This window comes from Crocodylus siamensis, chromosome 2 (genome assembly GCF_052110815.1).
Source record: "Crocodylus siamensis isolate JL-2025a chromosome 2, ASM5211081v1, whole genome shotgun sequence".
NCBI lineage: Eukaryota > Metazoa > Chordata > Crocodylia > Crocodylidae > Crocodylus > Crocodylus siamensis.
Window position 1 is genome coordinate 10,703,632 of NC_143396.1, and position 14,109 is coordinate 10,717,740.

General features: G+C 56.3%; 1 protein-coding gene across 1 annotated transcript in view; it reads right to left on the reverse strand.

Annotated features, from left to right (window-relative positions):
- ATP6V1B1 (ATPase H+ transporting V1 subunit B1) overlaps positions 1–14,109 on the reverse strand; it is a 54,490-nt gene that overhangs the window by 25,038 nt on the left and 15,343 nt on the right. The window contains exon 2 of the mRNA XM_090035162.1: positions 5,243–5,298. Coding sequence (XP_089891288.1) covers positions 5,243–5,298 — 56 coding nt within the window. The remainder of the gene's footprint in view (positions 1–5,242; positions 5,299–14,109) is intronic.

The window sequence follows — 14,109 nt, forward strand, 5'->3', positions numbered from 1 at the left end:
TGCATTGCACATGCACCTCTCCCCCCATAAAATCCGCCCTCCAAAATGTCAGCGAGGGAGGTGGTTTTCTTTGCCAGAACAGAAGCATGCTGCGAAAAGGCTGCCGGCTTCTCTCCCAGCCGGCGGGCAGAGACCCCTGCACAGCCGCCCTCGGTTTTGCTGGCTAGGAGAACGGCTGGCGGTCATTTTGCAGCGCAGCTTCAAGAAGCCGGCACCGGGCCGTGACACGCGGCCTTTCGAAAACGAGGCGCGTGGCTCATGTGAGGGCACGTGGCCTGGGAGAAAGTACAGCGGTGCTTCTCCCAGCGCGTAGTTTGAAGGAGCCGGGCAGGAAAGAAGCGCCTGTCCCTACACCCCGACGCCCCGACGCCGGTGGGTAACACGGCAGCGAGCCTGTAGGCTCCATCCATGTCTCCGTGCCTCAGTTTCCCCACCCCTGACACAAGGCTGGGAGCATCGCCGTGCCTCCCGGGGTGATGTGCGACTGGCTCCCTGCAGCATGTGGATGCCATGAGGACGGGCACCGCAGGAAAGCTCCCGGGGCGAGGGGGTGTTCGGTGTCCCGGAGCGCGCGCTTGGCAGTGTCTGCCTGCAGCCCGTGGCGCGGGGAGCCTGGCACTGCTAAGCTTCTCAGCCAGAGATTTAAGCAGATTCCACAGGTCAAAAGGGCCCAGAATAATCCTGACCTGAATCGCATGGCCCGGAGAGCCTCACCCTGTGACCTGCACCTGCCCCGGGCACCCAGGGAGGCAGTGTCCCTCGGGGCCTCTGGGAGCTCCTCTCCTGGCAGGACACGGGCATCCGCGCGGTGGTCTGCATCCATCTCCAGCCCCCAAAATGCAGCCCCTTCCCCATGCTGGGCGGCGAGGCTGGGTCTGAGCACCTGTGGGATGCAGGAGTGCTGTCCCACCCCCCCACCCCAGCCACCGCTGGAAACTTGTGCATCTCATCCCGGCTCTGCTGCGGGGATGAGATGCACACGGGAAGGGGCCCAGCAGGCTGTTTTGGACTCTGAAGGCCCCTGGAAGCAGCCCAAAGCATGAGAGCATGTCCGGGCTCTGCCCCCCATCCCAGCACCAGGCGCATCTGCAGGGAGGACAGGCAGGATCTGAGCGTGGATCGTGACCCCCGAAGCCTGGCTGGACTTGACCTTGGCATGCAAGCATGGGCAGGCTGCAGAGCCCTGGCTGCCTCTGCTGTGCTAGGTGCTGCCCTACCTGGCACCAGTGGACAATGGTCTCCTCCTTCTGCCCATGAAACCTGCTCCCCTGAGCCACACTATCGGCACAGCCGGGCTGGCAGGGACCTCCGGGGGTCCTGGTCCATGCCCGGATCCAGCCCCCTGCTCAGGGCAGAATCAGCCCCATCCAAACCAGCCCAGACACATCCTGTTCCCAAAACGACACAACGACCCTGTTGCACAACGACCAGGCCTGCTGCCCGCCGATGCTGCGAGCCCCTGACGCTGCCACAGGTAAAGCAGGGGGACGAGAGCTCTGCCGATGTCCTGAAACTGCACAGGTTGTTAAAAGCACACAAAAGACCCCAGGCCGGGGCCGTGCCCCCGCTGCAGAGGAAGGCAAACCCCCCAGTCTGAGCAGGGGGGAAATCCCTTCCTGCCCCAGTGCAGGGTTGGTCTGAGCCTGAGGGCAGGGACAAAGGCCCTCCAGCCAGGACCCTGCGGCGTTGGTCAGGGGCACAGCCCGGTCCCCATCCCCAGCCTGGGCTGCAGCAGCACTCGATGCCTCTTAAAACCCCCTGAGCCCCGCAGCAGCAGGAGGAGGGGAAGTCCTCCAGGGCACACATGCAGCCCTAGGTGCAATGGTTTTCCTTTTCCTCCCAGCCCAGATCTAGCAGGGAGCCCTGGTCTCTGGGCACCGTTCACTGCAATCCAGGATTGCAGCCAGGCTGGCACAGGGTGCAGGATGCATCTCCCAGGCACTTGCCTTTAACTCCTGAGCACACAGGGCAGGGATGGCACTATTCAAGCCCTTGCGGAGGGGGCTGTGTTGAACCCGGGGACCCAGTGCCTTTGGGATGCCCAGACCCATGTAGGCAGACGGCATGGGCATATGCACGTGTGTGCGTGCATGTGTTAGATGCATCCAGCTGGAGAGACATATATGGATCTGCCCCTGTATGTCTACGTGTGTGTGTGCATGCATGCATATGTGCATGTGATGCCCGACACAGCCAACACCAATAGCCAGAGGTCTCAGCTGGGCTTGCTTTGGGCTGATGCCTTCGGGGCCAGGACATGAGTGCTCACAAGAGGGCCCTTGTTCTGCCACAACCTCTAGCCGATGGTGCCTGTCCCTGGGTGGAAAAGGGAACTGGCCCTGGGTAATGGGAAGGCCCCGCTTTCTCCCAGGCACGCGTCTGGGCTCATTTCCCGTGAAGCCAAAGGGGCCGGGGCTGGAGAAGCACTGTGGGATCCAAGCCTGGGAAATGCAGGGAGGGCAATACCCAGGGAAGATGCCCTGCTCTGCAGGCTGCCATACCAGGAAAGGCATCTTGCTGGCTGGGGGATAAGGAGTGAGGGGTACGGGGTGGGGCTGGCAATGGGGGCTTCTGTTCTGCCCGGTGGAAGGGGGTCCAAATCTCTTGGGGTCCCAACACACCTGTCCCTACCCTGGCAGAGGCTGTACACTGGCAGGACCCTCGGCCCCCGGCTTTACCTGGGGCAGGTGATGGTGTATTTGCTGTCTTAGGCAGCGCACTTGGGAGCTGTGTATGAGGGCTAGCCCCAGGCAGGGGGGTGGGTTACAGGGCTGCTGTCGCACCCCCTTCCCCACCCAAACCTGAAAGCCAACTGCTGGCAATGGCAGCCCCATTTCTCTCCAGGGAGCACGGAGGGAGTCAACAGACTTCATGGCTTTTTATCCTCTACCTGATTCCTGCTCATCTCTCTACTCCACGGGTGTGAACAACTCTTTCTCCTTCTAAAGGGCCTTGATGTCCCCCTGTTCAAACTATCCTTTCTTCTGCAGTGTCGCTGTCTGCCAGCCCGTCCTGGTCATGTCTCTTCCAGCACAGCCCTCCAGGTTGCTTCTGTTTCTGGCTAAAAACCTTCACTCCGGTGCAGTCATGTAAACTCAGGTGTAGAAATGACTGACAGTGAAGTTGTTGAGGCACTGTTAAGATGCTCAGGAAGGCGAGATTTGGTTTGATGGATCGGAATAAGAGCTGAACATTTAACTGTATCCACTACAGGACTAATGACACGATATCTTTGGATTATTTGGACTCTATTTTGTTTTTGCTTTGGCTGTGATTTTTATTTTAGATGTCATATATAATCTAGCACATCCGTGCATATTCCAATAGTTGTATGTGTTTTTGCTTTGAATAGTGTTGCGCTAGTCCCCTAGCACATTAGTAAAGCTTCTGTTTTTCTTTTTAATGAGAGAAAAACATGTGATGGTAGGGGATGCTGTGCCACACCCCCTACATCCGCCCTTTGCAAGGCTGGGAAAAACACATGCCTGGGCTGCTCCTGCCTGGAGCAGAGGCGGGACTAGCTGTGATCTCCCCACCCACGACACCTGGCTACCATGCTGCAGGTGCCATGTGCTGATGTGGAGGCGTGTGGAGGGGATGCAGCATCCCCCAGAAAGGTGTTGCACTCTCTGAACACACCCAAGTAACACGCACCTGACTACAGGCCTGCAGAGGCATCATGCTGATGCACCCCTTCACACACCTCTAGACATATGCACACACATACACAAAAGTGCACACACTCAGAGGCACATCCATCTATTTGGTCACCTTGGTCTATCTAACACATGCACACACACACATATGCCCATCTGCATGCACAGAGATGCACATATGCACACACATGTACACATATGCGCACAGAGGCACATGCACCTGTCTGCTTGGATGTATCTAACAAACACACACACATATGCACAGTCACACACATACATGCATGTATGCATATGCGCACATGTCTACACATACAGAGGTAGATCAATCCATCTGTCTGTCTGCCTGGATGGATCTAACACATGCGCACACCCGTATACAAACATGCATGTACATGCACACACATGTGTACACATATACATACAGAGACCGATCCATCCATCTCTGTCTGCCTGGATATAGCTAGCACATGCACATGCACATATGCACACATGCATGCACATGCATACACATGTGTACACATACAGTGGCAGATCCATGTATCTGTCTGTCCAGCTGGATGTATCTAACACGTGCACGCAAATGTATGCACACATGCATGCATGCACACACACACATGCACACTGTGTGCACATACAGAGGCAGATCCATATATCGCTTTCCATCTGAATGTATCTAACACATGCACACACACGTGTACATATACAGTGGCAGATCCACGTATCTGTGTGTCCACCTGGATGTCTCTAACATATGCATACATGCATGCACACACACACACACACACACAGCCACATGCACACACATGTGTAGACATCCAGCGGCAGAGCCATATATGTATCTCTGCACCTGGATGTATCTAACACATGCACACGCACACGTGTGTATGCATATGCTGTCTGCCTAGTGTCTGATTTAGCCAAACACGCGACCAACCTGATTTCCTGTGGACCCATGTCCGGCGTCATCGACACCCTGATGCTTGGCTGTATCCGGCCAGTGGAGGGAGCTCCAAGCAAGCGCCACATGCCATGTCAGGGGAAGACCAGACCAGGGGGTGCAGGGGCCGTGCACGCACACCCCAGTACATGCACACCCCAGCCCCACGCGTGAGCAGGGAGCCGTGGGGGCCCTGGCAGGCCCAGCAGCCTCCTCTGTCCTGGGATTCAGAGCCAAGGGCCTCAGCCCATGCACATAGCATGTCCTATCCCACCTCTCACCCTCCTCTTGGCTTCTCAAGATGTCAGGGGCTCTCTGGGTCAGTTATCCTCGGGCTGGCTCTTTGCAGCAGCTAACCGCCCCACCGTGCGGGATGACTCCAGGACCCATCAGAGCCAAATACATCTCCAGCTGCAGGGCTGGGGGGAAGACACCTGCCTGGAGCCCTCACATGCCCTCAGCCCCAGTCCCCTTGGCGGAAGATGGTGCCTTAAATCCACGTTGGGAAGGATGAATTGGGCAGGGAAGGAAAGGAGAGAATGACAGGTGGGGATGCGAGAGGGGAGACAGTCTGCAGGGGTGACGGAGCCAGGGGCTGAGGATGGAGAAGCACCCCTCAAAGGGTTAAAGAAGAATTTGTGGGGCATACCTTGACGTTGTCCAGCACCACCAGCGGCCCGTTGACTCCGCACACGGTCCGGTACGCTGCGGAGAGAGGAGCACAGAGGTGACACGGGCCCTGACTGCTGGGCTGGGGGGCAGCAGCAGACTGTCCTAGCTCCTGAGGCATGGATGGCAACCTCAGAGGCAGTGAGTCCTGGGGACCACAGACCTGCCTCGCTGGACCCGACGGGCCTGACCAGCCCTCCCTGGGGCAGAGAGAAGGAGGGGAGACTCCAGAACAGACCTAACTGGGTTTGTGTTTCCCAGGCAGCATCTCATCCTGAATGACCCCTAAAGTTAGTCCCGAGTCAGTCCACACACAATGTAACTGTGCAGTAAGATGTCTACACATGCATTACTGCACAGTGAATAATCAGGTGTAAATCTGATATCCGCATGATGCAGGTATCACACTGGCATAAGTCGCCATATTTACTGCGCAGTATAGGTGTGCACATGTAGACACACACCTGTACTATGGAGTAAATTTGGTTTCTGAGCAGTAAATGCGCACGTGTAGATGTGCCCACTGTGTCCTTTCCTTGAGCTTCATAAAGACTGGGACCAGCAAGCTCTGGATGAAGCTGAATTGTGTGGGGCTGAGGCCCAGCCAACTCTGCCCCCCACAGCATGAACAGGAATGGATTTTGATGGGCGTTATTTGCATTGCTATCACACCCGCCTTCCAGTCATGAACCCGTTTCCCCACTGTGCTGGATGCTGCACGAGCACAGAACAAGATGGTCCCGGTGCAAAGGGCTGACCAGATAACTCAGAGAGGATAGCCCCTGAAACACCAGGCTTCTGGTCTCTCGCGCCACCTGTGCCAGTGTCAGCACTGATGCTCGGTTATCCCTGCAAGCAGCCACTCCTTCCCCCAAGGGCTTGGCTTCAAAGGCAAGCAGTGCCCGGGAGTCCCCCTTGGGCTGTCTGCTGGCTCCTCTGTGCCAGTGGCTGTCAGTGGGCTCAGGCTCGCGGCAGGACTGCGCCCAGCAGACCTGACCCCGGGGTTTAACTCTGCCGTCGGTGAATGAGCTCTCCCAGGCTGACTGCCGGCCGGCAGCGCTGTTGCAGGGCCTGGTCGCTGGGTGGCAGGAGAGCCAGGGAGCACGGCGTGGAAGGCGCACACGTTTTTCAACCTTTCTCTGTGCCTAACCTGGACAAAATGAGCTATTCCAACCAGGAGGCTTTACCACACCTTCAGCCCTCATGTGAACTAGGAATTTTCATTTTTACCTAGGAGAACTTTTACAATCATCTGCTCTCTCCTGTCCCTGACGAAGGGTGAGTGTGCCCGAAAGCTTGCAAATAAAACCATAATTGTTTGCAAATATCTAGCTGGTCTAATCAAAATATCACCTCTTCCATAGGTTTTGATTCCTTTTTCCTCCAGAATGCACATGCACACGCACACGCATGCACACATGTGCATAGGAACGCACATGTATGCACACATGCATGGGCACACATGCACGCACACGTGCACAGGCATGTACACAGCACACACATTCAGGCAAACATGAACGCACATGTACGTGCATGGGCATGCACACACAGGCATGGGCATGCACACATATTTGCACACACATACATGCGTGCCTATGCACACACGTGTACATGCACACCCACATACCCATGTACAGTACCCATGTACTTACGCACACACACTCATGTACATGCACACCCCAGCCCCCGGGGCTCCCCCGACCAGCCCTCCGGAGCAGTCCAGGACCCTCCCCGAGCACCGCTCCCCCTCTCCCCCTGCTCCCGCCCGCCGCCGGCCCCCCTGCCCACGCCTCACCGCGTTGGGCCCATTAGCGCTGACATGTATAGCCACCATTTCTGTAAAGGTCACAACCCACCCAGCAGGCCGCGGCCGCGCCGGCCTCGCGAGCCCGCACATCTGTGCTAGGGCCCTGCCTGCCCCTGCTGCGAGGGGAGGAAGGGGTGGGAGTCGTGGGGGGCTGGGATTGCCCTTGAGTGCTGTGCTCGCTGCCACATTTCCAAGCCTTGCCCCAAGTGGGGATGCTCTCTCCCCCGCCCATGCCCCTTGCACCTTTCTTCTCTTGCTGGAAAAGATGGGCACCCCGTGGAAGCAGAAAAGACGTGACCTGCCCCCGCTGTCTCCCCTGCACAGGGGTAGGAATGGGTGCAGTTAGCACCGGATTACAGCCCCACTCCCACCCAGCTGCGGGGCCAGTGGGGAACGGTTATCTCAGCCGTCAGCAATGTCCTTGCGACCTTGCCCGCCGTGGCCTGCTGGCTCCAGCGTCACAAAGCTGACCCACGTCACGTCTGATGCTCCCACGGTCCCTTCCGCTCGCCCTGGGGTGGCACTAAGGGAGCACAGGGTGAGCCCAGGTATGCCTGTGGGAGCTTGCAGGGGGTGTCACGGAGCAGGAAAGGATGCTGAGTTTGACCCAGGAGACCCCTGTCCCGGGGGCCATCAGACAGACAGCATGAGCCCAGCTGAAGCCCCTGCTCTGGGTGAGGCAGGGAGCAAGACCACAGCACTTGTGGCGGGGAAAGGCGTCTTATGGCTTTCCAGAGGTCACAAACCCCCTTCCTGAGGCAGGATCGGCCCCATCCAAACCACCCCGGCAAAACCTTGTCTGACTGGTTCCTAACATTGCACAACCAACCCGGCTGTGCAGCTCCATGGCCCATTGCCCGAAGACACCAAGGCTAGGAACAGCTGTTGCATTTGTCCTGGGACAAGGTGTGCCCGTGTTGGTCCCAGAACACAAATACCCTGGGACTGGCATGTACACACACCACCCTTTCAATCAGGGTTCAGCGAGTGGCTGAGGGTAGGGCTGCTTTTCTGCCATCAGGTCAATGATGCAGTCCCAGGACAGCCATTCAGATGCTCATTGTGCTATCCCGGGAGAAAGTGTTGCATTTCTTACCCCATGAGCCATTTCAGGATTTATCCCAGGACAAGTAGGCCTGCTGCAGAGGAAGGCAAAACGCCTGCGGGCTGTACTCATCTGACCCAGGGGATTCATTATAGATCCCAGAGACGGGGGGGCTGGAAGGGGCCTGCAGAGATCACATCCAGTCTCACCCCTGCCTGAGGTAGGATCAGCCCTGTTCAAACCAGGCCAGACAAACCCAGGGTCTGATTTCTTAGCAAAGCTACAGTCAACCTGGACGCAACACAGGACATTGCACCTGACCCTGCTGCAGGGAAAGCAGAGGGACCACAGTGGCCAACTCCTGCTGCTGCAAAAGTGATCCCAGGCAGAGGCCATGCCCCCGCTGCAGAGGAAGGCAAACCCGACCCCAGTCTGGACCCTTCTGACTTTCTCCCAAGGAGGGTGGTGAAGCACTGGAGCAGGCTCCCCAAGAGGTGGCGGGGTCTCCATCCTTGGAGGGGTTGAAGACCCGGGTAGACAAAGCCTCGTCTGGGATGATGCAGTCGGGGCTGGTCCCACTGGTTGGACTAGAAGTGACCTCCCGAGGTCCCGTCCAGCCCTTGTTGTCTGTAATTTTATGCTATACCATTCCTTCATCCTGCTCCTCGTGCTGCTGTCATGGGTAAGAATAGGGCAGGATGCCTTTAAATAGCTGGTGAGCCCACTAGTGATGCTCGCTGCGCGCTCTGCTCCAGGAGCAGCCAGCACAGGGGCACGTACGTACAACTGGGCCTAGCCTCTTGCGCGTGTTCAATAAACACAGCTCTGCGGGTCTCGTGGTGCCCGTGCAATTCCTTCCGACTATTCTTGCGTAACGAGCAGGAGACACACAGCCTCTTTCAGCGTGTGGCTCTGGAAGAAGGTGGCTCTTCTCCCGTAAAGCACCTGGTCCAATGCAGCAGCATTACTCCCCATAGGAGGGATGAAACTCCACCCTGTAGGAGAATACCATATTTTCTTGCATACAACCTGTGCTTTTTCCCCAAAACCAGCTGGTGGAAATTGGGGTGCACATTATTTGTAAGAAATACAGGTTCTCCATGGGTCTGGCAATTTGACAGTGGGGAACCACTGGCAGCTGCTGCTCCCCTCCAAACAAATTTCCAGGCCTGTGGGGAGTCCCCTGGCTGGATGAAATGGCCCTACGCACCAGACTGGATCAACGCACAGGTCACTCTGTGCTTGGACATGGCACATAAGGTCAGACCCAGCACACGGGCATGGACTCAGTGTGCCATCAGGCATATGAGGCTGGCAGGGGGCTTTGAAGCAGGCTCCGCTCCCTCGCTGCTGCTACTCCATGACTACGAGAAAGGTTTCTTTCTTTCTGTCAGGCTGCTTTCCAAAAACAAGGGGCAAATTATATATGCAGGTGTTGTGTATGCAAGGAAACATGGCAACTCCCTTCCAAGAGCGGACATCCCACTTGACCTGCTTGAGCTGGTCCTGGCCTAGATGCCTCTCTTCAAAGCCAGTCCCCTCTAGGGCTTGCATGATTTGCAAGGACAGTAAGTCCCCTGAGATGCCAACAGAGCAGGGTTTCATGGGCTGGAAAGAAGACACCGCCCTCATGGCAGAGCTGACCCCTGGTCCCCCTAACATGCCAGGCTTTGCAATGATGAGCTGGGCCCTGCGTGTCTCAAGAAAGCAAGGTTTTGCTTTATGAATCTGCGAGAGAGATGTCCTTTTAATTCTAATGACTGCAGGGCTAACGAAGTAGCATCTTTTGATTATTTTTGCCTAGTCTATTGTCCTTTTTTACGCATAGCAAATCAATGCACATACCAAGACAGTTAGACTTGTTTTTGCCCTTCATCCCCCCAAGCTCCACCTGGGGCAGGTCCTCTCGGTGTCTAGTCTCATTTTCATGCATAACAGATGACGTAACAAATGAATGCACATTCAAATACAGTTAGATTAGTTTTTGCTCTGATCCAAAATTGAATAATATAGCCCTGGGGGCCTGGGGGCCTAGTAAAGCTTCTGGTTTCTTTTTGACCTGGTAAAAATACGTGCCATGGTATATGCGATGGTGCACTGCGCTGTGTGAGGTGTCGCATCTCCATCCTTGGAGGTATTTAAGACCCAGGTAAACAAAGCCTTGGCTGGGATGATGTATTTGGAGGTGGTCCTGCTCTGAGCAAGGGGTTGGACTGGATGTGACCTCCTGAGCTCCCTTCCCACCCTCGTTGTTTATGACTCTATGATCTTCAAACCAAGGTGGGGGCTTTTGGGAAGCTCTGCTTTACTGAACACCGGTGGGATCTGGACCAAGGAGGTCCCCAGGCTGTGTGGCGGTGGGGAGATGGGTCTGTGGGAGCTAATGGCCTTTGACAGACGGGAGATTGAAGTCCAAGATCTATCGGTGCCTTTGGGACTTGAATGCCGCACGCTCTTATAAGCTGAGAAGTGCAAGCAGTTGCAGTAGCAGCCCAGGGCATGATCCACCCCCTTTCCACAGCCCCACTAGGCCAGGCCTTGAACCCCAGCCACCCACCCCACTCATGCATTTCACTGCTCCCTCTCTATTCCCATTCCCTCTCCATGGGGCTCGAGCGCCTCGACCTTTCTTCCACGAGATGCAATTTGTGGTGCATGATATGATGGCCACTTGACCTTTCAGCCACTTGGCTATGAGCGGCAGGTACCTGGCTCCCTTCCCAGAAGGAAATCCCAGGCAGCCGCGGAGCGGGACTCGGCCATACAGCATTTCTCTGCAATTATTTCGGTCCTTGCAGCCCAATGCGTGGGTCTCAGTGTGTTCGGCCGAGCTCTCAGGCGGGAGTAGGTGCCAGAAAGCACCGTTGCGTCCACTCCTTGATGAACAGTTTGGCCTTTGCTGTGCTGCAAAGGTATGTTGAACCATCATTTATATGCTTGTCTGCATTTCTCCATACAAACACCCCTGTGCAGGGGCTCGTTCCCCAGCACCTTCATCTGCTCCTTAGACCTGTCGACATCAAGAACCTGTCTCTTGTGCAAGGGTGAGATGGAGAAGACTTGTCCGCATCTTCCTGGATTGCCCCCAGCTTTGCCACCCTTTTTGGCATACTGGGCATACCGGGCTTGAACTTGTCGGTAACTCCATGGGCTTTCTCTGCCCCAAAAAGAGCGGCTGAGGGGGGCACAGTTTGCACGGACCATTTCCTGCTGGGCCAGGCCAAGCCGGCTGTCCTGGAGAGCTGCAGGAACCGGCTGGCAGCTCCGATGCACCCTCTACCTCCATTGCTTCTGCAAGAAGCAAAAATCCTAGACCAGCCAGGCTGGCAGGGCCCTCCAGACATCATCTAGTCCAACCCTTTGCTCGAGGCAGGATCCCCATCCGAACCATGCCAGGCACATCCGTATCTGCCCTATTTCTAAAATGACACACTCAACCTTGTTGCACAGTGACCAGGCCCATTGCCCAAAGACACCAAGAGGACCTGCCCCAGGTGGAGCAGAGGGGGATGAAGGGCAAAAACAAGTCTAACTGTCTTGGTATGTGCATTGATTTGCTATGTCATGTATTCTGCGTAAAAAATGACAATAGACTAGGCAAAAATCATCAAAAGATGCTACTTCGTTAGTCCTGCAGTCATTAGAGTTAAATGGACACCTGTCTTGCAGATTCATAAACAAAGCCTCGCCTTCTTGAGCATCTAATGAGTCACTGAGTGTTTTTTGCACCCCTGAGTTAATGCTTTCAGCTGGAGTTATAAGCAGTGTGAAGGGCTGTGAAGTAGGAGCTCTGTTACCAGGAGCAGCTAGCAGACTTGTGGCAGGGACCGGGGGGCTTTAACCCCTGCTGACCCTCACCCTTGCCCGGTCCTCCTAACCCCACCTCTGCCACTTCCAGGGGTGCTAAATGCACTCGACAGATCCAAGGAACAGGCTAGTCCTTGATGCTTGCCCACAAGATGTGGGTGCTGCGGAGGTGGGAAGGGGGATAATAATCACTGTGGCGTTTTTACCTTTTGCTTTTCACACTTTTCGAAGAAAGGGTTTAAAAAGTCAGAAGCCTGTCTATCTGTCCAGCCACCCATCTCCAGGGAAGACCTATCCTGACCTCCACATGGAGGAAGACAGCCGTTGAGGCTGGCTGTGTGCCATCAGGGAGCGCGAGGGCTCTGGACCACTCTCAGACCCAAGCAGACACGTCCGAGGACTGGACAGGGAGTTTCGGCTCAGCAAACACACCCCGTGTTTGTGGTCCCCAGGCTGACCGCGATGAGCCGGGGTCTTGCCTGTGGTCACAGAACCAGCCTTCCCAATCCAAGGGTCCTGCCCCCAATCCTGCGTGCCTGTTCTTCCCCTGACTGGGCTCACCCCCACTTCCACTCTCCTGGGCCATCATCCCCCCCAGACAGCCGCGTCTCCTTTCCCCAAGGACCTCACGCCCTGCCCAGCCACCGGCCTCCCATCCTGCAGCCTGGGGGGTGCTCAACGCGGGCGCCAGCCCCCTCCTTTGTCTCCTTTATTCCCCAAGTGACCATTCTTCCCTTTCTTTCCATCCCTGCTTGCTCACACGTGCTCTTTGCAGCTCCGGCCGCTTCCCTTCCCCCGGGAGGTTTTGTTCAGGCCTTTTCTTCTCTCCTCTCCTTTCCTGGCCAGCCCCGGCTGTTCGGAAACCACCCACGCGATGCAGTGGCCCTGTTTGCAGCTGTCTGGTGCCAGCTCCCTCCCGACCCATGCGAGCTCCTGGCTTTGCCTCCTGGGGAAGTCTCCCGCCACGGGCACCGTGTGCTTGAACACAGCTGCTTTGCAAAGCAGAGCCTGCCCCGTGCCCACCACCGAAAAGCTGCCAGGGGAACAGTTCCCAGCTCATGCGGTCCTCCAGGTAGCACAGCTGCCCCATCCCTCCCTGCTTCTCCAAACCCAGGGGCACTTTCCTTCTCCTCTCCCTTGGACACACTCACTTCTATCCCAGGCGCTGTCAGAGCTGAGCCCTTGCCATCTGCTGCAAGCATTTATATGCCAGCCCCACTTTAGAGATAGGAAAGGGCTATTTCCAACTGGGGAAACTGAGGCACACCTGCATCTAAGGGGTCAGATGAACTCCCTGACACCAGAATAATTTCCCCTCTTGCAAAGCAGTTGCTCTGGGTTTATTGCACCCCTCCCCGGCCTCCATACGCTCTCACTTCAGCTGCTGCTGCCAGTCTGGGCTCTTTGGGGGACTGCAGCCCCCAGCCTTCGTCAGGGAGCGGGGTGCCCTTGGCCCAGCCATAGAGGAAATGAGTCCTGCTCCGAGGAGCTTCCAATCCTATCCAGCCCGAAGCCTAATGGCGGGTGCCACAGCCCGGGGCGGGGGGCAGAGCCAGGGACCCACGGCAGCAGCTGCACTGGGGTTTGCACCTGGGTGGCAGACGCACCGAAGGCACCTGGCCACGGCTGTGCTTCTGCACCCCAGCTGCTGCACACGTGCATGCATACACATAGAAAATACACACGCACACACACCAAATACACATATACATACACATGCGCACAAATACACACATGCGCACGCACACACCAAATACACTTATACACACATGCGTGCACACACTAACACACACGTACCAAATACACATATACGTACATGCACACGCACAAAACATACATGCACACATACATAAAATACATGGGTGCATGCACACACACAAAACACATGCATGCACACACATGCACAAGCGCAGGCCCTGCACTAACGTGCAGACAGACCGAAGGTGGAGGAGGAGAAGTAGTAAGGTAGAAAAACCCAGCCCCCATCTCCCATGCCAGACGCCCCCGAGACTTCCATCCTCCTCTTCCCCTGAAGTAGCCCTGAGCCCCAGCGGATCACTGGGACACCCACAGAAGCCACCCTGCAGCCACCCATCGATTCAGCAGCAGTCGTGGTTTAACACAGCAACTGCAAGGGACCCGAAGGTGCAACTGCCCTTCCTCCGGGCCACTGCCCCTCCAGCAGGAC